This window comes from Lactuca virosa, chromosome 1 (genome assembly GCF_052849685.1).
Source record: "Lactuca virosa cultivar CGN04683 chromosome 1, Lactuca_virosa_CGN04683_v6, whole genome shotgun sequence".
NCBI lineage: Eukaryota > Viridiplantae > Streptophyta > Magnoliopsida > Asterales > Asteraceae > Lactuca > Lactuca virosa.
In genome coordinates, this window is record NC_136426.1 from 78,908,456 (window position 1) to 78,935,218 (window position 26,763).

General features: G+C 36.9%; 5 protein-coding genes across 6 annotated transcripts; 3 read left to right on the forward strand and 2 right to left on the reverse strand.

The window, feature by feature from the left end:
- The first annotated feature begins 491 nt into the window (after window positions 1-491).
- LOC145148044 (DNAse I-like superfamily protein) lies at window positions 492-4,328 on the forward strand. The gene is made up of 16 exons (XM_079075112.1): window positions 492-646; window positions 773-1,280; window positions 1,354-1,520; window positions 1,707-1,772; window positions 1,864-1,916; window positions 1,985-2,066; window positions 2,157-2,200; window positions 2,280-2,352; window positions 2,430-2,522; window positions 2,615-2,647; window positions 2,727-2,815; window positions 2,894-3,323; window positions 3,414-3,499; window positions 3,620-3,704; window positions 3,826-3,909; window positions 4,104-4,328. The coding sequence occupies exons 1-15, from the start codon at window positions 566-568 to the stop codon at window positions 3,907-3,909; spliced, it is 1,974 nt and encodes a 657-aa protein (XP_078931238.1). The 5' UTR covers window positions 492-565; the 3' UTR covers window positions 4,104-4,328.
- Window positions 4,329-7,804: 3,476 nt separating this feature from the next.
- On the forward strand, window positions 7,805-12,578 carry LOC145105326 (putative boron transporter 6). Of its 2 annotated transcripts, XM_079042451.1 has the most exons (14): window positions 7,805-8,116; window positions 8,952-9,082; window positions 9,181-9,263; window positions 9,342-9,534; window positions 9,638-9,776; window positions 9,861-10,026; window positions 10,116-10,282; window positions 10,511-10,684; window positions 10,783-10,878; window positions 10,980-11,096; window positions 11,169-11,485; window positions 11,568-11,847; window positions 12,004-12,138; window positions 12,230-12,531. In XM_079042451.1, exons 2-14 carry the CDS (start codon window positions 8,979-8,981, stop codon window positions 12,269-12,271), a joined length of 2,013 nt encoding a protein of 670 aa, XP_078898577.1. In that variant the 5' UTR covers window positions 7,805-8,116; window positions 8,952-8,978; the 3' UTR covers window positions 12,272-12,531. The 2 variants fall into 2 exon arrangements, with proteins under 2 accessions (XP_078898577.1, XP_078898574.1); XM_079042448.1 differs by having other exon boundaries at window positions 9,181-9,534; window positions 12,230-12,578.
- A 66-nt stretch (window positions 12,579-12,644) lies between these two features.
- LOC145148060 (uncharacterized) lies at window positions 12,645-13,780 on the reverse strand. The gene has a single exon (XM_079075113.1). It carries the CDS (start codon window positions 13,565-13,567, stop codon window positions 12,686-12,688), a length of 882 nt encoding a protein of 293 aa, XP_078931239.1. The 5' UTR covers window positions 13,568-13,780; the 3' UTR covers window positions 12,645-12,685.
- A 4,929-nt stretch (window positions 13,781-18,709) lies between these two features.
- On the forward strand, window positions 18,710-22,224 carry LOC145115665 (disease resistance protein RPV1-like). Its single transcript, XM_079052016.1, has 5 exons — window positions 18,710-19,248; window positions 19,377-19,430; window positions 19,747-20,758; window positions 20,863-21,156; window positions 21,268-22,224. Exons 1-5 carry the CDS (start codon window positions 18,770-18,772, stop codon window positions 22,222-22,224), a joined length of 2,796 nt encoding a protein of 931 aa, XP_078908142.1. The 5' UTR covers window positions 18,710-18,769.
- A 330-nt stretch (window positions 22,225-22,554) lies between these two features.
- LOC145148076 (Pentatricopeptide repeat (PPR) superfamily protein) lies at window positions 22,555-26,101 on the reverse strand. Its single transcript, XM_079075114.1, has one exon. The coding sequence runs from the start codon at window positions 25,698-25,700 to the stop codon at window positions 23,061-23,063; it is 2,640 nt and encodes an 879-aa protein (XP_078931240.1). The 5' UTR covers window positions 25,701-26,101; the 3' UTR covers window positions 22,555-23,060.
- Between the last annotated feature and the right edge of the window lie 662 nt (window positions 26,102-26,763).

Here is a 26,763-nt window from a genome sequence, read left to right on the forward strand (position 1 = left end):
GACCCGGGTTTTAAAACATTGCTACTCAGAAGAGCAAAATCTATAAATTTAGAACTTTTGGACGACCAAAATAGTCCGTAAACTACATAAAATATTTTTGTAAAAGCCTCAATTATCTTTATGTTTACACAAAACTTTATATTATAATATAAAATACAAGAAAAATACAAACAATTATTCATATCTTCAAAATTTGATTACACATTATTTTTGCGCATATAGATGTATAATTGATTGTACCTTTTCAATACAAGTGAATAATTAGTTGAGCTTTTCTATATTTTGTCTAAATTTATCTAAATATAAAAATAATTAAAGAGTTTTTCGAACATAAATAGATAATTCTATATTTCTATGTATTTTATTTTAAAGTATAAGAGTTTATCTAAAAAAAATTAATTAAAAAGTTTTCGAACATAAATAGATAATTCTATATTTCTATGTATTTTATTTTGCAATTTTGTCGAATTAAAACAACGTGTTTGCCCGTGCAGGTGTATGACACGTGTGTTAGAGGAGCGTGGATAACGCGCTAGATCCCTGGGACACCGTCGCCAGCAGCTCAATGTTGAAGAAGCGCTCCTGCCCTTCCCTGCAGTTCCTCCCTACCGCCGCAGCCGTCATGTCTCTCCGTCCTTCCCCCTCTGTAATCACCCTATCTATCCCCTTCAAATCTCACACACGCATTCACTCACTCGCCCACATACTAACGACACTTGATCCAATTTCCACTTCATACTAATTGAGTTTTCCTTGTTGTTGTACATGGCAGTACAGAGGCGGCCGGAATCAATGGCGAGGCAGAGGATTCTCCAATCGTACGCACGCAACCGACAACATTATCAGCGGTAATAATGACGATAATGGTGAATTCCGGCCGGATTATAATCCTCCGCCGCCGCGTTCCCATTTTCGACCTAATGCCGATCCACGTTTTAATCAGAGCCAATATGCTCAGCCACGGGGACAGCCACCTCCACCACATTCAAATCCATACCAACAGTTCGCACCACCACCTCTATACTATCAGAATCAACAGTTTCAACAGCAAGGACAACCGCGCCCGCATTTTAATCCAAATCAACAGTTCACGCCACCTCCATTTTACAATCAAGGCCAACAGCAGCCGAATTTTGATCAGAAACAGTTTCGGCCGCAAGGACAGCCACCACAGCCTTATGGACAGTTTCGCCCGCAACAGCGGTTCCGGCAGCATCCGTCGAAGCCATTGGACTATCGTAATTGGGAGCAAGCAAAACCAGGGCCTCCTCCTGGATGCGGTAAGTAATGTCCGTGTAAAATTCTTTAACTTTCTTCAAGTTGGCATTGACATATTGGAGAACATTTGTGCAGAGCGATTTACAATCCTTTCTTACAATATTCTTGCTGATTACCTTGCTATTAATCATCGAAACAAACTTTACTTTCACATACCTCGCCATATTTTGGATTGGGAGTTTCGGAAAAGAAATATCATGTTTGAGCTGGGATTGTGGTCGGCTGATATATTATGCTTTCAGGTTTCTCCTCTGTCACATGTTCTGTTAAGCTTTCTTTCTATTTCCTTTTACAGTCTGAGTGTCCATACCCTATAAAATAGAGTTTGAAGTAAATAAAAGCCTTAGCTTTCAATAGTTGTTTGCTTTCTGTTTTGGTATTTGATTTGAAAGTAACCCTGTTTTACAGTAGTTTATTCGTTTATGCAGGAGGTCGATAGATTTGAGGATTTTGAGGAAGACTTAAAGATCCGGGGCTACAGTGGTATTTGGAAGGTAAATGCTGTTAGTCGTGTCAATGTCTCTGTGTGGGAATTTTCAAATTTGTTTGTTTATTTCTAATTTTTCTCCTTTTTCTGTCTATCAGATGAGAAGTGGTGAGGCAGTTGATGGTTGTGCAATATTTTGGCGTTCATCAAGGTATCCCTTCATTTTCATCATATGCTTTAACTATGAAATCAGTTGTGAGATTTAGGCTTTTATCCTAGATTCAAGCTTCTACATGAGGAAGCCATTGAGTACAATAAGCTTGGACTGAGGGATAATGTGGCTCAGATATGTGTTCTAGAGGTGTGTTTGTGCTTAAATGAAGTGTTAAAAACTTACAAAATGCATATTTGTGTTCATTATTTCACTAAATGTTATTCTTACACTGAACAGTCACTAAATGGAAAAAGTTCCACTGAATCACCTACACCAGCATGGTAAGTTTATGTTTAGCAGATTCTTCTATTTTTATAAATTCTTCTATTCTTACATTGAACACATTTTATGTGACTGCAGCTCTAATAAAGTCGTCATATGTAATATTCATGTGCTTTTCAATCCTAAAAGGGGAGAGATTAAGCTTGGACAGGTATATATCTGTTTATGCAAAGATGTCATGATTTTTGAACCTTGTAAATTTACTTCTCCTTCACATTTCACAAACAGGTTAGGGTTCTTCTAGAAAGAGCTTATGCTACATCAAAACTTTGGGATAATGCTCCTGTTGTTCTTTGTGGAGATTTTAACTCTACCCCTAAGGTATGTATCTTAACTCTTCCATTGTACATATCTAAACCTCAAATTTTGACTGTATTTATATCCCAATAACTCTTTCCTCTTTTTTACTTCAGAGTTCATTGTACAACTTCATATCAGATCAAAAGGTTAAAATTTAAATAACGTTCCAAATACTAAAAGTTGGTTAAATTTGTTATTCTTTGCTAAATTTACCTCTCCATGCAGTTAAATGTGTCTGAACTTCCTAGAAATAAGATATCAGGTCAAGATTCTGGTGAAATTCGACCCAAAAGACAGTTTACTAATACTTTCAGGTATGTATCATCATATCATAATCTATTTAGAAATTATATAATGATGACTAAAAATAAATAGGTTGCATATTTTTGTAGAACTCAGCCAACTGATAATGCAACTCAATCTCCTGATAACAAGGAAGTCCAGCAGGAAGACGAAAAAACCACTAGTTTGCTTCCTGATAAAACACATGAACATGAAAAAGTTGAGGGCAATGCTGGAAACACTACTGTGACATTATCAACAGAAGAAATATTTGAAGGCATGGAAGATGTATCTGTAAGTGTGAGTGAGGATTCCACTTCATTTTTGTCTGAGTTACACGGGGCTGATGGATCTGACTTTGTGGGAGTGAACATGAGCTTTGAGGGTGAGCTGGATTCAGGAGGAACTCCTGAGAAGTCTGGTTATGGTTATGACCCATCAGGGTGGACCCCAATGGAAATAGAGGCTGCAACAGGAAGTTCAGAATGCACAACTATGGAACATCCTTTGAGATTAAGAAGCACATATTCAGAAGTTGAGGTGCCCATCTTTCTCTTCTTGTTTGCATCCAATTTATTTATTTTAAGAGTTCATGTGTTTTGTATTTGTGTTTGTAACTTTGTATTGTAGGATTATTCAGGAACAAGAGACTCGAATGGGGAGCCCCAGGTGACTAGCTACCATAGGACTTTCCAGGGGACAGTTGATTACATCTGGTGACTCATTATCTCCCTTTCATATATATATATATATATATATATATATATATATATATATATATATATATATATAATTATAAAAAAAACAAGGTTTGACTCATATTTGTTTACATTAAGGCGATCTGAGGGTCTCCAGACTGTGAGGATCCTTGCTCCTATACCAAAACATGCAATGCAGTGGACTCCTGGATTTCCTACAAAGGTATGTTTTACTTGTATTTATTCTTATGATAATATGTTATATATATATATATATATATATATATATATATATATATATATATATATATATATATGTCAAAATAAATTTTATGTCTTGACAGAGATGGGGAAGTGATCATGTTGCATTGGTTGCTGAGTTGGCTTTCAATAAAGATGTGAATGATGAAACATCACAAGATGTTTAGGTATGTATCTTTTACTCTTCCTTTTATGTTAGTGACATTATTGTCTTTTGTCTGTAAATTAGGCTTTTTAACTCTTCTAGTTCAAAAGCCAATAGACATACTTTCTTTAGGCTTCATATCAGTGTATAGATGATCTTTTCCATATATACGGATGATAATTAACTTTTTGATGGATTCTTGTTTGATTATATCAGTTTGCAAGAATGAGGCTATACGGGAAGATCCTACAATGATAACAAAGAGGATTTGTGTTTTGCTAAAGCCTAAAATACAAGTATCTTTGGAATGTAATTCTCACCTAAAATATGTTTTCGTGGGCTGATTTGACAAGTAAAGGTTAGGTTAATGTGTATATTTATACGGGTTTTTGGCACTGTAGCACAACAAAGTTTGGTCAATTTACACATTTAGTCACTCAAGTTATTTTTTTGCATAACAAACCATTAAAGTTATTTTTTACCTGTCAATTACATCATTATAAGACCATATACCGGAAAAGCAGGTGACTTTAGTGATTTGGCAGTTTAAACTAGATTTTTATACATTGTTTAAGGGCCACATAATATCCATGGTGGAAAACCATTTGATTTATATATAATTTGATCTTCTTTCACCAATACCGCCACAATCCACCTCCTACCACCACCATCCAGGGTAAATGTTGCCAAGATAGTTGCCGCAACCACAACCTCTCACCAATCACCACCACCATCAACCACCCTACCCCCACCATCACAACGATCATCCACTCCACTCCTATCATCACCATGACAACCACCTTCCATCTCCTTCTACCACCAGACTGTAAAAACATCAAGAAAAGAGGATAGATCCATTTATGGGTGCAAACTCACCAGACACTCCTTTGTTCTTAACTTCCATGTACCCGTTCCAAACTCACATCTACATATCACCACCCAGAAGTTAATGAACAAAAGAACCAAAAACCATAAAAGTTAATAGTAATCTGAGTTGAAGAAGACTGTTCATCACAAACCCAGAAGTTCAAACCCAATATTTGGCGTTCTCATAATCCCAGAAGAACAAAAGAACACGATTCGAGGAAGTAAGTGAGAAAAACTTGATTCTTTTAGGTGGATTTGCTTCACACTTCTGTCGATTTCATTGGAATATATAATTAGGGCTTGTATGTCCAAGAGAAAAACGTCACAAATATCAAGCACTTTTTATAGGGTTTCACGAGAAACATCCCCTGCGATTCCAACTGCCATACCGAAATTGAAATTTGCTTCACCTGGTAAATCCAATGGAAAAATAAGGTTTTATGATTGGAAGGTATAAGCAAAATCAGAACCCATTTTTGATACGAAATCGGAGGTGATGTGAGGCCTTAAAGGACGACGGAGATGAAGAGACAGCACCGTCCAGGGTCTCAACGTGTACTACCTCGTCTTTGATGAGAACATCCATAATAACCGATGATCAGAACTTGGGTTCTCAATTTCCGCCCTAGAAAATTACAGTTGTGGCTCAGATATTGTTCGACGATTGTGAGGGGTTTGTTCCGTGAGTACGTGTTTGGAGTAAGGCGCAGTTCAGAGTTTCCACGGCTAGGATTTCTCTAGGAGGGTATATCACGACCTTCAATGGAAGCCATGATTTTTAAGGTTCATAAGAACAGGATGAGAAGGAGGTGGAAGCCATGGTTTTTTAGGTTTCATAAGAAGATGAGAATGAGGTGCGAAGAAGAAGAGCCAGAGGTGGGTGAAAGAGGATGAACAATCTAGGGCTTTTTTGTTTTTTCAATTTTAAAGAAAATAAAAAGAATTAAAATATCAATATCTATATGAGGTGGACTACTTATTGCCACATCACTATGCCAGCTAAGTCTGGTTAACTTGGTAACCGGCTAATTTTAGGTTCCATCACCTAATTAACAGGTGAAATGCAACGTAAATGATCTATTGTGCACAAAAAATACTTGAGTGACTAAATGTGTAAACTGACCAAACTTCGTTGTGCTACAGTGCCAAAAACTCTATTTATACATTCTTGTTGTGACTTTTTAAGCAATAGGAATGATTAATTGCAAATGACATATTAGCTGTTTTGCTGTGGTTATCAAATCCATAACAGTGATGCTATGCTAACTTTTACTCTATTTTATATAAGAGCATGATAGCTGTTATGTTATTGTAAGAGGTAGATGATCGTCCCAACTTCCCCAAAAATTGTTCACTCCGAGCATATTGAAAATTCAAAAAATATCTGTATCTAGAATATCAACTTATACAAGCAGAAGTTCCCAAAAGCTAATACAAGCTCAAGGTTATAAGAATAGATGAAGCATATTACTGAATATTTGTGTTGATTCCATATCACTAATGATGAATTCTAGGATTGATGTTATTATTATGTTTGAATAGAACATAAAAATATCATGTGAAACACAACATTTTGAGGAAAATACTGCTCGTTTTTTGTGGGTACAGTCTAATAACCTTTTAACTTGCAAAAATAGTTTTTTTGATGTAGTTTAATTTGTCATTAGTATATTATTATTTTAAATGGGTTCCATCAATCTTTACCCCCCTTCCATACCAAGTAATCTCTCCACAGTGCTGGTTCGTCTTCTCCGATGAATTGTGGCACACTCCACTTTTTCCAATTAGATATGAGGTAAACAACGCATCAAGCCCTTGATGATGTACATACAATAGACAAAATGATCAGTTGTTTGATTAATCCATTATTCTGATAAACATAATCAGCGATCAGTTGTTTGATTTTTTGATTATCTAATTTATGATGCAAAACTTCACAAGCCGTTTGGGCAAATATCCATTTCAAAACAACTTTCAGTATTTAACCCATTTGCAGATTAATAGAAGTCAAACAAGTTTGAAGATTTAACACATTTTGATTTGTCCATTGCATTCTTGGGCCATGTGGTGTGGTGTGAACTCCCGCCTCTTTCTCCCTTATCTTTTTCCGGGGCTCTTTTACCACTATAAATATACAACTTTTACTCATCATTTCACACAACTTTCTACAATTTCTAACGTTATTCAAACCTTCCTTCATGATAAATGATTCCAAACAACCCTTCCTCAAAGCATAGAAAACATATAGTAGCATAGAAAACATCTTAAAATAAGAAATCAATATAGGACTTGTACTTCCGGTAAACTCACATGAGTTGCTTTCTTAACTAGTCAACATTGCTTCTTATGCTCCAAGATTTTCAAGATTCACCTATAGATATGATCAAAAGTTACATATTGACCAAAATACCCCCAATAAGGGTACACAACTCAACTTATACATCTAGTGGTCATTATATACTTATATGTTGTTAATGGAAGCCATTGGAGGCCAAACAAATAGACGTTAGGGATGTACGAACCCGACCAAAACCGCTTGAAACCACATAGGAGTATTCGGTTTCCGGTTCCTTGAATTTCCCTTTTTCGGTTTCAGTTCCGGGTCGTTTCGACCTTGATCCAAAATTGATCTCATCCCAATACAAAGAAAATTAAACATAGAACGAACCGGAACCGAAACCGATTGGAACCACATAGGGGTATTTGGTTCGGTTCTCCGTTCCTTGAATTTCCATTTTTTATTTTTGGTTTTTTCGGTTCTTGTTTCGGAACCACTCTTATCCGAATTGGTTGTAATGCCGGTGTCAAATAGACATAAGTGAACGAAATCTCTCATACTGAATGTCACAATGGGTAACACTGACATATAGAATGTGGTACTAGTTTTTCCCGTTAAAATTCACTCTAATAACGTAACCATAACCTAAAATTTGGTTATTGGTCTATAGAGTAAGATCAAAAGTTAAATGATCCGAAAACGGTTGTTATTAGTTGTCATGCATAATGCATTAACTATTTTATTTATTGTAAATTTATTTTAAGCAAAGCCGCTACAGGATCCAACGGGTCTGCATGCCACATTGCCGCACAACGACGGTTCCGTCGCTCAACATTACACACAACCACCGTCCTCGGCAGCTATCTATCTTCTTTTTCTCTAACTCTCTAGAATCAAATGAAAATGGAGGAGCAAGATGGAAACGATTGAACGATTCATCTAAATGTAAATAAAAAAAGTATACAGAAATAATTGAACAACTTTGTGCAAGAGGTAATCATCTCTAATCTCTTCTATAATCGTCTCCTCCGGCCATTCGCATGCGGGAACGCTTATTTCTTTCCTGGATCTTCATCTATCCCCGGTAATCGTCCTACTTTGTTATTGTTACGTACAATGCCTCATATATCTCTTTCTTTTTATCACGAATTAATTCCGTTACGTAAATTTTGAATTTAAGGAATATTTAGGTTTTATTTTTCAAAATCAAATTATGAGTGCCCTTTTTCAAAATCTCTATAGTTGTCTGCATTGCTCTAGTGTGTTCTACAATGTATACAAATGTATTTCTCCTATTAGTTTTTGCAGAGGAAACCATGGACATGCACCGATTTCAGAAATAAAGTAACAGAGAATCCAAACCGATTTCCTTCAGGATTCTCTTTTTCGTAGAAAACTTGGGGGAAGATCGGGAGTGTGATGTGACAATATTTTTTTTAAACAGGAACTCTATCTCCATTAAATCTTCCTTTTTCCCCTTGCATTTTCTATCTAAAGGATATTGTTTTAGCATAACTTGGTGGGTTTTCATCATTTGTGTATTTTTATTTGTCTGAATCAGGACATCTTCAAGTGTATCGAATGTTTTCAGCATATTAAGATTGTTAAATATCATGACATTGGTGGTTGAGAAATAGGAGTGAAAGCATCTTCATCTTCATGCATAATGAATTGCAATCTTCAGTTTCTCCAAAGTGTTTTTTATTTGTTTCTATTATAGCACCACAGATACTAGCAGAGTTTCAATTGATCTAAAATTATACTTTTCTTTAACTTTTTACACGTAAAAAACATTTAATTTCTTCTTGTAATATTAACCTGACTAATTAACAAACTACATCAACGATTTCTGGTTATTCTAATGAAAAGATAGGCAAACCTAAGCTCTAGATAATTTATTTCTTCTTCTCATTTTTTAGTGGTAGAGTTGCTTGATCGTATCTGCAATGGATACCCCTAAAACTCCCTTAAGTGGGATTAAGAAAGATCTTCGAGGAAGATTGCAGTGTTACAAGCAAGATTGGGTCAGGGCTTTAGATTCAGGTGCAAGGTATATATAATTATATATCATTTAGCTATAAATTATAACCTATATTGAAAAGTTAACTATTTAGTTCAGTGATACTAATAATCATATATTTATTTTAGAATATTAGCTCCAACAGCATACATCTTCTTTGCCTCCACCCTTCCAGTCATTGCATTCGGTGAGCAGCTGAATAAAGAGACAGGTACAGATAGATACAATATGTGTAATTCACAAATCATTATGCTTATTTGGCTTAAAAAGTTATATGTTTTGAGGACAGATGATACCTTGAGTGCAGTGGAAACTCTGACCTCTACTGCTATATGTGGAGTTATTCATGCAATATTCGGTGGACAACCTCTTTTGATTTTAGGCGTTGCTGAACCTACTGTTATAATGTACAATTACTTGTATGCTTTTGCTAAAGAAAGACCAGAATTGGGGAAGAAACTGTTTCTAGCTTGGGCTGGATGGTATTATAGAACCTTCTAGAAATGTCTCAAGTATAATTATCATGTGTTATCTTATTCTTTCCTATCAAGCATATGATAATATACATATTCTTCTTGTTTTTAGGGTTTGTGTCTGGACTGCTGTGATGTTGTGTGTTCTTGCTATACTCAATGCTTGCACACTCATCACAAGATTCACAAGGGTTGCTGGTGAACTTTTTGGCATGTTGATTTCAGTGCTCTTTATGCAAGAGGCTATTAAGGTATATGCAGATGCACTTGTTAATGTTTTGACTAATAATATATATGTTATTTTTTATCCATAAATGTTGGATAATTTATTTTAGGGAGTTATTAGTGAGTTCCATGTACCAAAAGGAGAAAATGAAAGAATAGAGGAGTACCAATTTCATTGGCTATATACAAACGGGTTGCTTGCAATTATTTTGGCATTTGGTACCCTCATGACTTCCATGAAGAGTAGAGGTGCTAGGGCTTGGCCTTATGGTGTAGGTAATTGAGGAAGTCATGTGATTTTTTTATTTTAGATGCATTTACTTTTTTATTTAATATGTTTTATAATTTATTTTTGGTAAGAACAGGGTGGGTACGTGGTCTTATAGCAGACTATGGGGTTCCTCTAATGGTGTTAGTGTGGACTGCAATATCTTATATCAAGCCTAGAGATGTTCCTCCTGGTGTTCCTAGACGCCTTTTTTGTCCCCTTCCTTGGGAACCTGGATCTTTGTCCCATTGGACAGTCATTAAGGTAATTTTTTAATTTTTACTGCCGGTAATAACTTTGTTTTCTACCATAGTAGTAACATACTTATATTCCATTACCAATATGGGAATTGTACTTTATTTGTTACATATTGCTATTATTACAAGTACATTTCTATTATTGGTAAAGAAATGTAAATATGTTGCTGTTATGGGTGAGGAAATGAAGGTAGATTGTACCTTTATTAGAAAGTAAAGATTAATGTTATTTCAGGATATGGTGAAGGTTCCAGCAGTTCATATTTTCACTGCTATAATACCAGCACTGATGATAGCAGCCTTGTACTTTTTTGACCATAGTGTAGCTGCACAAATGGCACAACAGAAAGAATTCAATCTCAAAAACCCTTCTGCTTACCATTATGACATATTGTTACTTGGATTCATGGTATTAAATATTAATCCCCTTAATGCCTTTTTCCCTTTTCTTCATTTTATATATTATTATTATTTACATTTCAACAACCATTACATGTGTGAAATTAGACTTTGATTTGTGGTCTGGTTGGTATCCCTCCATCAAACGGTGTCCTTCCACAATCACCCATGCACACAAGGAGTCTTGCAACTCTTGAGAGACAGGTTACCCATGCAATTATAAAACAACTTTTTTCAACAAATTATAAGTTTTTTTTTTTTTCATTAATAATAAAATGTTGTACTTTATGGTTTGGTTTTTTCAGATTATGCAAAAGAAGATGGTAAAGTGTGCAAAGGAAGGCATGAAAATGGAAGCAAGCAGCTTAGAAATCTATGGAAAAATGCATGCTGCTTTTGTTCAAATGGATCCTCATCCACAAGTACTTTAGTTACAATTTTTAAATTTCAAATTTTCAAAATCATCGTATTTTAAAAAAATTTCTCCATTACAGAGTCCTGCAGTGAAGGAGTTGGAAGACTTGAAGGAAGTTGTGCTGAATCAAGAAGATGGAGGCGAAAACAAGGTCAAATTCGACCCTGATAAACATATTGAAGATCACATACCAGTTCGTGTGAATGAGCAAAGAGTAACAAATCTATTACAATCCCTGTTAGTGGGGTCCGCAGTCTTCGCTATGCCTGCAATACGGAAGATCCCTACCTCTGTTTTATGGGGATACTTCGCCTACATGTCAATCGATAGCCTTCCCGGAAACCAATTTTGGGAAAGACTATTGCTCCTTTTCATCCCTTCTGGACGCCGTTTCAAGTAAGTTAAAAACAATTATAAATGTTTTTTTATAAATTTGATTTAATTTGCGACTTATTGTGTTGTGGTGTATTTGGGTCAGGGTTTACGAAGGGCCTCATGCTTCATATGTGGAATCAGTGCCATTTAAATACATAATGATGTTCACATTCCTCCAGCTTGTGTATTTCTTGATTTGTTATCTGATCACATGGATACCAATAGGTGGTATATTGTTTCCATTACCCTTCTTTTTTCTGATTCCAATAAGAGAACATCTTCTTCCCAAATTGTTCCCTCATCAACATCTTCAAGAACTAGACGCGTCTGCTTATGAAGAATATATCGGGCCCCACGCTAACAATGGCAGTCTTTCACGCAAGGTAAGAACTACGAACACCGCCGTTATCTTTTCCTGCAATTTGCCTTTTTCTTTTTATGTTATTTTGGATGAAAAACTTAAAAAATAAGTAAATTATAATGGAATATGATTAATTTTTGAAAGTTGGATAAGTATTTATTTGAAGGTGTTTGAACAGAGAATTGAAGGGTTTGATGAGGAACACTCGGATGATAGTGAATATGATTTGTCTTCCACGGAGATATTGGATGAAATGATTACTCACAGAGGCGAGTTGAAGCTAAGATCGAGCTTTAACGATAAACAGTTTCATGTTAGTAAATAATAATCTCTCATTTTTCTCTTTCTGTGTTACAAAAATCCAAAAAAAAAAAAAAAAACTTAAAAATGGTGAAATTGTAAAGTCGTTTCAGGTTCACCATCCGGATAGCGACTCACAAGCCTAGAATGATATGATCAGTCGACTTATGATTCATTGCTGGACAACTTGTTGTGATAAGTTGGTCTCATCTACAATGGAAAATGAAGTACACGTCATCCATGAAGCAAATTGAGAGGGAAAATGAGAAAACAGGTTTTGACAAGAACTAGAGACAACCAAGAAGGTGAAGGTTTTGGAAATGATAAGCATTCTACATATGTTAGAGCCTTTTTTTTTTTTTTTTTTTATCTCATGTTATTTTAGCTTTAAGGAAGGCAGGTGAAGTCGTCTTTGTCTAAACTAGAAGTTGTCGTTTTTATTGGATTAATTTTGATATATCCAAGTTGTTGCTTATATATCCCACAATCCTATTTGGAAGAATATACAAGGATAAAGAATTGTTAATCTAATTAAAGAACTATATATATCATGTCAAGTGTCAACCTAGAACTGAATTTACATAAACGAAAGGATCCCAATTAGAAGCATTGATTGCAACACTATTAGTGGAATATTGACTCAAACCACCACCATCCCATCCATACTCACACTGCACCACCGGTTGATCCAATGGCCAAACCCCGGCTCCAATTAACTGGTTAGCCTCGGTTGAAACCACCGGCCACATGGAATCCATGAGACTAGACTCAAACAAGCCACTTGATTGGTTACTCGCCACCCATGAAATTTCACTAGACCATGGCTCCGTTGCTGGAGGTAGCGGCTCATAGCATTGTTGGATCAACCCGTCGTAGTGGTTAGGACCCGCGACCTCAATTGCATCACAAACACGATCTGGATCAGGCGGCAAAATATCAACCACCACCTTGCCTCCGCCACACTTCACCGCCTGATCAGGCGGTGATGGTGGTGGTGGCGATGCTTTTCTCTTTTTTGTAGTGTTAAAACACATCACATTAGTCGTTTTTGTATGTTTTGAGCTAAGCTTCGCCTTGAGCACACCAAGAAGACCTTCATCGCCACCGTCTGAACTACACGCCTCCTCAAAAGAAAACGGCTCAGTGTCAAGTGACACACACGGAACATCGTTTGAATTCGGTAGCTCAAAATTGGTACGCGCGTTATCTCCACGTAAAGTTCGGGCAGCTTGGTCATACGCCCGGGCAGCGTCCTCGGCAGTGTCGAATGTCCCTAACCATAAACGGACCTTCTGTAACGAGTCCTTGATCTCCGCCACCCACCGCCCCGACGGCCGCTGTCGTACCCCTACGTATTTAGGGTGGCCCCTTGAGTTGGGCATCTTTCGTCTTCCCTTAGCACCACCGCTGACTGGCGGCACAGGTGATGTTGAGTTAGCCATGATCTGTGGTTGGGTCGTTGGAGTCTAGTTTTGTGATGAATCATGGGGTTGGGTTCTTATAGAAAATGGATCTTGAAGAATCTAGGGTTTTCGAAAATGGACAAATTGGAAGAAGTCAAGAAGATGGTGTTAAAGATTTGCAGGCCGTGGTTAAATGATAACGAGATAGATTGCTATAATATAGTTAATGACACCACATAAGTGAGCAAACAATGTTCATGTCTCCTAAGAAGTTATCGATCTATGAACCAAAACAAAATAATAATATTTTTTTAAGGGAATAAGAAGTTAAATAGATGAATGTTGGTTGATGAGTAATCCTATTTGGCTGATTTTCTTTGGATTTAGACTAAAAAACATTGTGATTGGTAGATGATAGACAACACCCATTTCGTTATTTTTCTTTGAGATATTGACCGATCGTTACATTTGATTTGTATATTTTGTTATTTATAGACATGTTTTTGGATTTTGCAAAGAGATATAGTCACAAAAACATAATTATTTATATATATTTATAAGCAAGAAAAACTCTAATATAATTTTATTTTATGTTTAGAAAACCTTTAAATTAATGGTTAAAATTTTAAAAAGGACAAAAATATGAATTTTTAAGAGAAATTGACGACTACAAATCTTTTGTTGCTTATATTCTTGTTTTTTATTATGACATTGATGTTAATTATGATAAAAGACGATTAGTTAAGGAGAAAAAAATTAATCGTATAATTTCTTATGGATAATATAATCGAGCAAAAATAATGGAAATAAATGTAAGTTTTGACATGTTTTCGCATACAATCAAAGAAATATAAAGGATATATATGTCTTATCATATTTTTAATCGGTCATTTCTTTTAAAAATTTGCAATTTTGTTTATTTGAAACGTAAATAATAATATAAGTGTTTTTCTAAACATAAAAATAATATAAGGGTTTTTCTGCATATACATGTATAATTGGTTGTGCTTTTATGCATATATTCCTTTTGCAAAACCTTTTTTTAATCATGATTCCAGTTACTCGGTTATAGAAATAATTAACTTTTACAAATGTATCTCATTTGTTTATATTGTACGGAGCGGACACAGCAAAGCAAAGGTTGAACATATTTGGCATGGCAAACACCTCACTCTTTATAAAGGGAATAAGGACATCATAAGGTGTTTGGTTGAGTTGGAATTAGTCAATCTTTTTCTCTCTCTCATTAGATCGTGTTACTTTGAAATTCGATGGTGTTTTATTTAGCAGCCTGAGGGATTGGTTTACTTTTGGACATGCTTCATTTGCTTTATTCTTCTTCTTCGGACACATTTGACATCTCTCTCTCTCTCATGACAAAGTGGTACACCATCCATTTTCTATGGCAAAATGATATGGATATCGGCATCATCTACCAAACTACCACCACTCCCACCAGCCTCATGAACAACCTTATTAACGAACTAAAAAGATAATGGTAGGTTTGAATATCAAAGCAAGATGCCATATCATATCATTTTTTATTGGTTGAATTTTATAACTAACAAATAACTAAGAAGCAACAAACATTTTGAAGTAATAACCAAGATGATTTTGTGTGACCAAAAAACACCGATGGTTTTAAATTTTCGAAATCTATAAGAAAACAAAATAAAATAGTTTGTGACTATGCTATAAAAAAATATGTTGTTTTCAAACTTTCTTTAAGCCACTTAATAGTTCCAAATGGCTCCCCACATTGTGACAATGATCGTTTCTACCACCGCTTTTTTTTAACTTAGCCATAGGTAACACATCTACCCACCTAATAACTTGTATGATCGAAAGAAAACGCCAGGGCCGTCACATCACACCACTTGACAACCCGAGTGCAAGTTTGTAACGACATGACATAAGCAAGGAAAGCATCGCCACATCCTAAGTTTGCAATGACACCCCATAAGCACAGAAAACATGGTCCACATCCTCATATTGATTTGTGCACATCAACCACAAAATGGAAGGGATATATTGTAACACTCCACAAATCACCATATATTTAAAATTTTCAAAATCAACCACTCATCAACATTATTTACAAAATAGTCATTGTTTCAAAAGTGTTATTTCAAATCAGAGTTTTCCCCAAGACCCAGATACATAAAACAGGAAGTTGTGTTCGATCACGCATTCGCCTTCCCACGATCCTCGGAACCTGAAACCATAAACTAAAATTGTAAGCCAGAGAGATTAGTGAGTTCCCCCAAAGTATCACCACACAAACATATAATCAAACAGATAACGGGTCCATAACCTCCTGGTTGGATTACCCCTGGTCCACAACCTTTCGGTTGGAATGATGCGGCCCACAACCTTTCGGTTGGCTTGCCCAATACATAACGGGTCCACAACCTCCTGGTTGGATTACCCCGGCCCACAACCTTCCAGTTGGAATGCCCTGGCCCACAACCTTTCGGTTGGAATGCCCCGATCTGTTGACTTACAGCACAAAGCAGTATATGTTGGATTATGTGTCTAATCCCATAACTATATTTGGTATGTACTTGACCCGATAGTAGCATGGTCCTTTTGGGTTGCCTTCACCAGAGCAACTTGATTAAATAATTAGTGGAGAGAGAGGATAATATGGTTTATTAATATATTATAAGAATAATATATTAAAAGAGAAATCATATTGATTAATTAATATTGGTCAAGAATTAATTAAGAATTAATTTTGTGATCAAAAGATATTAATTGAACTTAGGGGACTAGAATTGCAATTATAAGATAATTGGATTTTGGGCTGTGGATCCCTATGGATCAAGGAGTGGACGAAATTAGGGTGGAAGCCCACCTTGAATTCGTCCAAGGCCTTATTCCAGAAGGTTCTTTGGACTGCTTAAGGCATAAGCTATCCAATTAGGGTTTTGACTGAAACCCTAGCAGCACACCTATAAAAGGAACCCTAGGGCATCAGAAATCGGCTACCAATGAAAACCCTAGAGTTCTTAGAGCCGATTTTGTGCCTCCATCTCCTCTCTCTCCAAGATCATTCTTTTTGCTTTGGTGTTTGTGAGCCATAAGAGGTATTACATTTGTGATACTAAGCTCTTGAAGATTGAAGATTCTTGCTACTCTTGAAAGGTAATCATCTAAACTTGTCTAGATAGCATTTTCGTTTTTCATATGCTAGAATTAGGGTTTGTAAGCCTTGGATAATTTGCATGTACAATAGAGAAACCTAGATCCAAGGCTTTAGGGTTTTGCATGTGCACCATAGGATTGATGATTTGCTCAAAACCCATCAGTATAGTCTCAACCCCACCATACCATGTCAACATATACATAACAAATAAGATATATCTAGCAACAGATAATCATATAACCAGTTAACAGACTAGCAGACAGATTTACAAATCACTATTGTATAGCAACATCCTGTATACCAGGATACATAATTAAATGGGTCGGCATTGGTGCCTTCGACCCACAAGAACAGTGAGGAAACTCACCTCACAGTCTGAACGATAGTTGATAAGGTCTCAGCTCCGAATCTCAGCTCTACCCGTCACCTATCCATCAAAAGTTACCAATTCTCAAACACAATCCAAAATACCCTTAGGTCAAACTTAGTCAAAATCATGGTCAAAGTCAACAGCCCTTAATGTCAAATATCCATCCTCACGTTGAGACCAAACCTTGGTCACGTCGTGATAGTCCACTCGGTCCGATTCCAACTCGAATCGACCCAATCTAGCCAACTCAGTCAAAGAAATCATCTGAGCTGACATCACGACATGAGCACCCACTCTTACGTCGTGAGCTCCAAGGATCTTAACAGAAAACGGGGGTTATTCAAATCTCACGTTGTGAGATCTTATGTCTCACGTAGTGAGCACCGTCTGAAGCTAAAAGTCACCATTTTAAGTCCTTATTCCTTTAAGTCCTCGAATCCATCTCATCCAAAAGTTAAAGGGGACTCCTAAAGTCCATAAAATGTTTCCTTTATGGTCATGCTTGCACCATGCATGACCCAACCCATTCTAGGTCAAAAGTGAAGAAATATGCTTCAAACTCTCATGCATGCCTCTTATACCTCACCAACTTCCAGATCTAAACAATATAATGGTCAAGGAACTCTTAGAATCCATAAAGTTGTTAACTTCATGGATTTACTTCACTCAAGCATGCTAAACATGAAGAAAGGTGGACAAAATCCTAGATTTATCCATGAAATGTAATAAAGTTTGGATCTTTGATACTTACAAAGGTCCAAAAGCAAGAAGAGGTGATGATAATGTTGCTACTTTGTCCACTCCACCACTAGATTACTCCTTTCCTCTTCTTCTCTCCTTCTTCAAGCTAGAATTGGCACCAAATTGGCTAAGAACTTCAAGGATGATAAAACTCAAGGTTCTCTAGGCCTTAGAGTGTGAGGGAGGCATAGGGTGGACAACCCTAGCCCCCTTTTTCCTTTAAATACCGAAAATTAGGGTTTTTGGTCCTCAGACTGCTCTCACGTCGTGAGCCTCAAAATGATGCGCGGGTCCAAACTACTCCTCACAACGTGACAAGCATTCCTCACGTTGTGAGAATGGCTAAAATTGAAAACTTTTAACTCAATAATATATATATATATATATATATATATATATATATATATATATACACACACACACACACGCACGCCAGCGCAAAAAAAGAAAAAAAAATACAAAATGTCAGTTTTTTTTATGACTCTGCTAACAATCATTAATAGAGAATGAAATTTTTAATAACAAAAGACCATGAAATGAGTACAAATGCTTGTTCTTGGAGTACAAATGGTTTGAAAAATTAGTGGATGACTTTTTAACCACGGTAATAAGCTTTCCGTCGTAAGTGAACATCATTCCTGAAAAATGTCAAAAAAAAAAAAAGAAAAAAAAAACACACACACACACTTAATCAGGAGTCAATGAAGTGAAACACAGTACAGCATATAAAAGAAAAGGCATCTTAATTGCATTTTTTTTTCCAAATAAGAATCTTATCTTCTCCTTTGACCAAACAAGCCGCTTTTGTTTTTCACCAAACTCCAAAGTTTTTCCATGCAAGCGCATCACATGATCGGTCACTCTTGAGTCTTGAGGGTTGATAGTTGATCCATTTCATCAAGTTTCTTAGCAATTGATCAGTGTGTAAATTTTCCCCAACAATGGTTTGATATTTAAGATCCTTCAAGCATAACTTCAATATATGGCGTCTTCTTCAAATTCATCGATTCACAAGAGCTTTAAGTATGATGTGTTTTTGAACTTCAGAGGTGAAGACACACGCAGCAACTTCATCGATCATCTTTATTATGCTCTTCAGCAGAAAAGCATTTACACTTACAAGGACGACGAGAGAATCAAGAAAGGGGAAAGGATCAGTGATGAGCTCTTGGGATCTATTGAAGACTCAAAATTCTACAGCATTGTATTCTCCAAGAACTATGCATCTTCGTCTTGGTGCTTGGATGAGCTGTTGAAGATAATAGAGTGTCAGAAGACAACCGAGCATACAGCTTACCCTGTCTTCTATGACGTGGAACCCTCAGAAGTCCGCAAACAGAGTGGAGCAGTTGGAGAAGCCTTTGCCAAACATGGAAACGAAGAGGCTGCTGGAAAATGGAGAGAGGCTCTTAAAGAAGCTGCGGATCTGGCCGGGTGGGAGTTGAAGAACACTGCTGATGGGTAATTCCTTCATCAATGGAATCTCATATTGTATCTATTATCATCAAATTCTAACTCAAACTCTCGCTTGCGAAAGATTGAACATGGAAAGTGATTAATTTAATGACTGGGGTTTCTTTAAAATACAGGCATGAAGCTAAATTTATCCAAAAAATTGTTGAAGAGCTTTCATTAGAACTACGGTCCATCAATTCTGACATTGACGAAAAATTAGTAGGCATGGAGACACGGGTCAATTATGTGGTATCATCTTTAAGACCATACGGAGCGGGCAACGCCACCGGCCGTTATGCTTATGTGGCAGGCCCTTAACGGCGCCATGGCGGCAGGAACACAGCCCCAGCCAGCCGTTATCGGGTGTTATGCCACCGGGCGTGATGGTGGTAACGGGATGAATCGCATGTTATTCCTCTGCTTTTTTCCTGATTTGCTTCTTCTCAACGTCGTTTCAAATAAGAAACACCATTTCCTTTTGATGTTTATTGATATGTTATGAAGAGAAGAAGATGATGTGGCACCCATACCCACCAGCCTAAGAAGTGGTTTTGATGATGATGTTGGCATGATCGGTATCAAGGGGATGGGAGGTGGTGGGAAGACGACTTTGGCCAGAGCGGTTTTTGATCAAATATCTAATCAGTTTCAAGGTAAAAGCTTCGTTGAGAATGTTAGGGAAGTTTCAAAGGCATCCATGTCGGGCTTGAAATCGTTACAAAATCAATTCCTGTCAGATGTCTTAAATGAAAAAGGTGTCAGGGTAAGTAGTGTTCATGATGGGAAAAACATGATCAAGAGGGTGATGCGTAGTAGAAAGGTTCTTGTTGTTCTAGATGATGTGGACCATATAGACCAGCTTGAGGCATTAGCCGGTGAGTCGAATTGGTTTAAACCGGGAAGTGCAGTTATCTTTACAACAAGAGATGAGCAAGTGCTTGTAGCACACGGAGTGAAGTTGATTTGTAATGTCAAACTGTTATCCGATACAGAAGGAATTTGCCTCTTCAATAGGTATGCATTTGGGAGAGTGATTCCAATTGAAAGGTATACACGACTATCAAAACAAGTCATACGTTATGCTGGTGGTCTTCCCTTAACAATAAGAGTTTTGGGTTCGTTTCTTTGTGGTAAAAATGAGCTTGAATGGATGGATGCCATAGAAAGGCTAAAAACAATTCCATTAATGAAAACTATGAAAAAGTTGGAATTAAGCTATATTGGTCTAGAGGAGGATTACAAACAAATATTCTTGGATGTTGCATGCTTGCTGCAAGGTGAGCCAAAATATTTGGCACTAGAAGCACTTGAAAGCTGTGGATTTTACGCTAGAAATGGTTTAAGAGTTCTTGAGCAAAGATCTCTCATAACCATTGGTGATAAGCATGTGGGCATGCATGACCATATTAGAGAACTGGGTAGGAATATTGTTCGTCGTTTGCACCCCGATAAGCCCAAAAAACACAGCCGATTGTGGATTGAAGAAGAAATTGAAGATATATTGGCTAATGACTTGGTAAGGATAAAATTTATTTGTAAGTTGGAGAAAACTAAAAAACGAACACATTTTTATTTGTTATAATTAACACAATTTTCATGGTAACTGGTTTTGGATTACAGGGTACCAAAGCAACAAGATGCATACGATACTCCACACATAAAATCAATCCGGAAATTCGTATGATTAAAGGTCTTAGAAAGATGCAGGCACTTGGATTTCTTGACATGTTTTTGGGAATTTTTTTCTGGGAGTTTAAAGATATCATACTATACCTTCCGGATGCTTTGCGATATTTGCGTTGGAGCTTGTACCCTTTTAAGTCTTTACCCAAAACATTTCAACCAAATAATCTTGTTGCACTAAGTATGCCTTACAGCAGAATCGTACAACTTTGGGAAGGGGGAGAAAGAAAGGTACTAATTAATGTTCATTGATTTTTTTTTTCACATGATTAATTCATTATAATGACATGCATCCATTGCTTTACTTTGTTGTTAATTATCTTTGTTCTTTGTTTATGTTAGGTTCTGAACAAGCTCAGATTCCTTAACCTTGATTATTCAGACCTAAAGACCCTTGACCTTGAACTGACTCCAAATCTAGAGAAATTGACTCTTGAAGGATGTCATATTTTGGTAGAACTTCACATGTCTGTTGCATGTCTAAAGCTGAGATCCTTCTACCTCAGTGATTCAAAGTTGAGGACCCTTGACTTTCGGTCGACTCCAAATCTTGAGGTGTTAGATCTTGATATTTGCAAGGATTTGGTAGAAGTTCATATGCCAGATAGATGTGTTAATCTCAGATCCCTCCAACTCACTAATTCAAAGTTGAGGACCCTTGACCTTGGGTTGACTCCCAATCTCAAGGATTTATGTCTCACATTCTGTTATGATTTGGAACAACTTCACATGGCCGATGATGGATGTCAAAAGCTTGCATCCCTTACCATCAGTCATTCAAAGATGAGGTCCCTTTGCCTCTGGCTTACTCCAAATCTGCAGTATTTAAACCTTAATCATTGTTCTTTGCTTGAGAGGCTAACTTTGTTAGATACAAAGATTAAGCATTTTCCAGATAGCATCTACACATTGAAACATCTGAAAATTCTCCAACTTATATCTTGTGAGCTTGAGAAGTTACCTGAGGATATTGACCGATTAGAATGTTTACACGATTTATTAGTCACCAAGTGTAAACATTTACGAAATCTCCCCAACAAAATCTGTAAGATGAAACGTCTAAAATATCTCAATCTCCGCTATTGTATTCAAGTTGCAAAATTGCCCGAGGGAATTGGACATTTAGAATGTCTAAAAGAGTTGGATATAGAAGGTACATCCATAAGTTATCTTCCACAGAGCATTCTTTTGTTGAAAGGTGTGCGCATTTATGGGTCAAGAGAGCTTCTTCAGTTGTGTGGCTTTACATCCGAGATACAAACCTCAGGATGTGGATTCTACTGCTACGTAGAGGTGTAAATTAATAACAGTGTGGTGTGGGTCTCTTCCACCATGCTCCAACTACTATTGTAACAAGTATATTTACTATTACATTCTGTATTTTCTGTTAATCATCTTCATCTGTTGTTCTTTGACTAGTACAGAGCTTCCCTTGCTAATTTAGGTCTAATCTCTACTTATTCATTCAGTTGTTGAGTCTCCTATCTTCCGAGTGAATAAGACTTTGATAGACAACATCATGTTTGTTGTGTGAATCTACATCTTTTGGCAGACCAATCACATAATTTTGTACTTAATATATGTTAATCTTATTATATTATTCAAATTTTGGATTTATAATGAGAAATAAGACAAAAGCTTGTATTTCATAAGCTTTGGTAAAGTACATTTTTTTCGTCCCTATGCTTATATAAAAATTACGGATTGGGTTCTAACCTAAATTTCTTAAACATTTTTCATCCCGTAATCAAGATTTTTAACATCAAACTTCAGCAATCACTCCGTTCTTTTCATCAAGAACTCAACTAGCTTCTTTTGTTCTTCGATTTGTTCATCAATTGCATCCTTTTTTTATCTAAAAAAGAATCAGCTGTTTCAATTGATTGATTGCCTTTCTATTATGATGGTTTCAATTCTTTCTTGTTGGATCATAGAATTCATCTTCACCACTATCATTTTGTGTTGTGTTTCTCAATCAACTCAGTCAGGGATATAACATAAAATGGAATTAAAAAACAAAATCTGTAAATACCCCTAAATAATGTATTCATCTTCATCATCTCCACGTCAGATGCTCCTTTCTTCTTACCCAACCCATACACTCTTTTCATTCATTCGGCGTTTCCTCCAAACTTTTATACTCCCATCCACCCCTCAAAGGGATCATCATCATCTAACCATCTCATCTCGCTTATTAAACCATCCAACTTCTCATAAATCTGTTTACATCTAGGATGAGCATTATCCCCAATAACAAACATATGCAACTCCGACTTCACCTCAATCCAACTACACCCCGGTTCTTTCTTTAATCCACCACACCTCATCTTTTTCCTTACCTTCGACACCTCTTCCCACATCCCAACATCCGCATAAATATTCCCTAAAAGTACATACGCACTCGAATCTTGCGGGTCCCACTTCACAAGCCAACTCGCCGCCAACTCACCCACCTCCACATTCCTTTGTAACTTACAAATTCCAAGTAAAGTCCTCCAAATAACATCATCCGCCTCCATAGGCATATCATTTATAACCTTCAACGCCTCCTTCACTTTCCCCGCCCTCCCCAATATATCAACCATACATGAGTAATGTTCTAACTGAGGTTCCAAACCGTAGTTAGTAGCCATCGAGTTAAAGTAACTCAACCCCTTTTCAACTAACCCCACATGAGCACACGCACGAAGAACCGAAACAAAAGTCGCATGGTTTGGCTTCACATTGTTGACTTTCATTGACTCGAAAACACTTAAAGCTTCCTCTCCAAGCCCGTGTTGAGAATACCCACAAATCATCGCGTTCCATGTGACAAAATCTTTATTTAGGGTTTTCTCAAACATCAACCTTGAATCTTGCATGTTGCCACATTTTGAGTACATGTCCACAAGAGTGCTTGAAATGAACACATCGGATTGCATTTCTTGTTTGATGATTTGTGCGTGTATTTGTGTTCCTAGATTGATGGTTGCAAGATTCGCACACGTGTCGAGAACTGTCGCGAATGTGAAGTTGTCAGGTTTGGTTCCCGATTCCAACATTTTTGAAAAGAATCTTTGGGATTCTTCGCTTTGTTCTTGTGTTGAGAACCCTGAAATTATTGCATTCCATGACACCATAGTTTGTTCTTCCATTCTTTCATGGAGTTTCTTTGCATCTTCAATGTTTCCACATTTGGAATACATGTCCACTAGAGCACTTCCAACAAAAGATTCAAAACTCATTCCTGATTTTACAATTCTACAATGAACTTCCATTCCATGGTTTAAAGTTTTCAGACTAGAACAACCTTTTAAGACACTACCAAAAGTGAATTCATCGGGTTCAAAACGTGAACTTAGCATTTGAACAAGAAGTTGAAGAGTTTCATGTACGTTTCCGTTTTGTTCATAAGCAGCAATGATTGTGTTCCATGAGACTGCATCTCGTGTTGGCATTTCATCAAACACTTGGCGTGCATCAGCTAAAGCTCCACACTTTCCATACATGTCAAGAATCGCATTTTGTACACAAACGTTTGATAGGAACTTGCTTTTGATTGTTAACCCGTGTAATTGTAGTCCGAAAGTATACGCTTTGATTACAGCACATGCGCTAAAAGCACCAGATAAACTAATGTCATCAAAACCAAGATCAGTGTTTCTCAGAGTATGAAACAGCTGCAATGCTTCAAATCCTTGATTAACACGAACACAACCTGTGATAATCGCGTTGTATGATTGTAAATTATGGGTTGATAAGGTGTGAAATAGTTTTTTGGAATCAGATAATTGGCCACATTTTGCATACATGTCTAAAGTTGCAGTTCCTACTATGGTATCAGAACCAAAGTCCATCTTTAATGAATGAGCATGCAATTGAGAACCAAACTGTAAAGCAGATAAGCATGCACATGATCTGAAAAGGCTTGCATAAGTTGATTGGCTAATTCCTAATCCTTCTTTTTGCATATTCTTGAATAGTTTTAAGCCACTTAAAAACTCATCGTTTTGAACACAACCAGCAATCAAAGCACTCCATGAAACCCAATTTTTCACAGGCATTTCTTCGAAAAAGGTTATGGATTCCTTCAGTTTCTTACATTTTGCATACATATCTACAGTTGCACTTGCAGCCACCACATCATGAACAAATCCCGTACGAATTAAAAGTCCATGAATCTGAACACCTAAACTATAATCCTCCAAACCCAAACTGGCCTTCAGAACCACAGCAAATGTAGTCGCATCCAACCCCACACCCTCCCTTCGGATACGCGTGAAAATTTCAAGGGATTTCCAATAACTTCCATTATGTAAGTACCCTGAAATTAATGTATTCCACGAAACCACATCTCTCTCGGGCATTAAATCAAACATCTCTTGAGCAATATTTAATAGCCCGATACCTGCATACCCGAAAATCATAGCGTTCCAAGAAACCGTGTCTCCTTGAGGCATTCTATCGAACACTCTGTGAGCATACTCCATGTTGGAACACTTTAAGTACATTTGGATTAAACAATTCGTAACGAAGACAGTGGGTTCGAACCCAGATACAATCATATGAGCATGCGCTTCTTTTCCATGACGAAGGTCCTTTCGATCTGAACATTGTTGGTATATGTGGGAGAATGTTCTTTTCACAGAAGTAGTCAAGGGTTTGGCAACGGTGTGTGTATGGGTAGAGTATTGTTTGGGGAAAAACGGGACAACGAAACTTGCAAAGCAAAGCTGAGAGATGTTGAGTGGCTTGAACATATGAAGTAATTCTTTAGCGCGGTGACCGTTAGGCATTCATCAGTATATATTGTCCATTTCCGTTAAAAAGGTCTGGATTTTCGTTCCTTTCCAAGCTTCAGTCGATCTGGGTTTTCATTGCAAACCAAGCTTCAATCGTCTGGTGACAGCGGCGGTAGTATCTGAACAGAGAGAGAAGTTGCGATGGTGGTGCGCTTTACTGTTTCTATATCTCGACACAATGAGAGAGAGAGAGAGAGATAGAGAGAGAGAGAGGGAGGGAGATGATGGGTTCTCTATGCCGGTGGTGGCGTGAGCGGTCTGGATTTATACTCTGGGAGGTGGTGGTTAGTTAGTTCCTTGTGTAGAACGGCGGAGGGAGAGTTGCAGTAACGGTTGTGTTAGGTCGTGGACTGGTGGGGGAGCAGCAGAAGGGGGTGTTTCGAGTTTTTTAAGAGGAATTGTATTTTGTGCTTAAAGTGTGGTATCTTTTGTTCTATTAATTTAAACATGTTGTGCTTAAAAAAAATAATAGAAAAAACACGCAAATACAGTTAAAATTAGGGAAAATGACGAAAAAAGCTTATATTTTTTCAAAAGTTCGGTTTAACCATCAATTTTTAAAAAATTACGAAAAAACCACCAATTTTTGATAAAATGTTTCAGCGTGGCCACTATTACCTATTAAAACCTATTTTAAGTACGAAAAAAACACTATATTTTATCAAAAGTTCGGTTTAACCACCCATAAATTGGTGGTTAAACCGAACTTTTAGAAAAATATAGTGTTTTTTTCGTATCTAAAATAGGTTCTATTAGATAAAGTGGTCGTGCTGAAACATTTTACTAAAAATTGGTGGTTTCTTCGGAACTTATGAAAAATTGGTAGTTAAACCAGAAAATGTGACAAAAATTGGTGGTTAAACCAGAAAATGTGACAAATTATAAGTATGAGCTAGCCAGCTAGGGTCGCAACGATAGCGTCGGCTACACCGTTCCGACCGGCATCGGCACCGCTTAAATGGGTAAGTTCACTTGTTAAGTAAGCAGTTTCTCAACCTTTCTTTTCTTCTTACCCACTTGTGACATATGCATATTCATTTAGGCCGGAAGAAGTGGT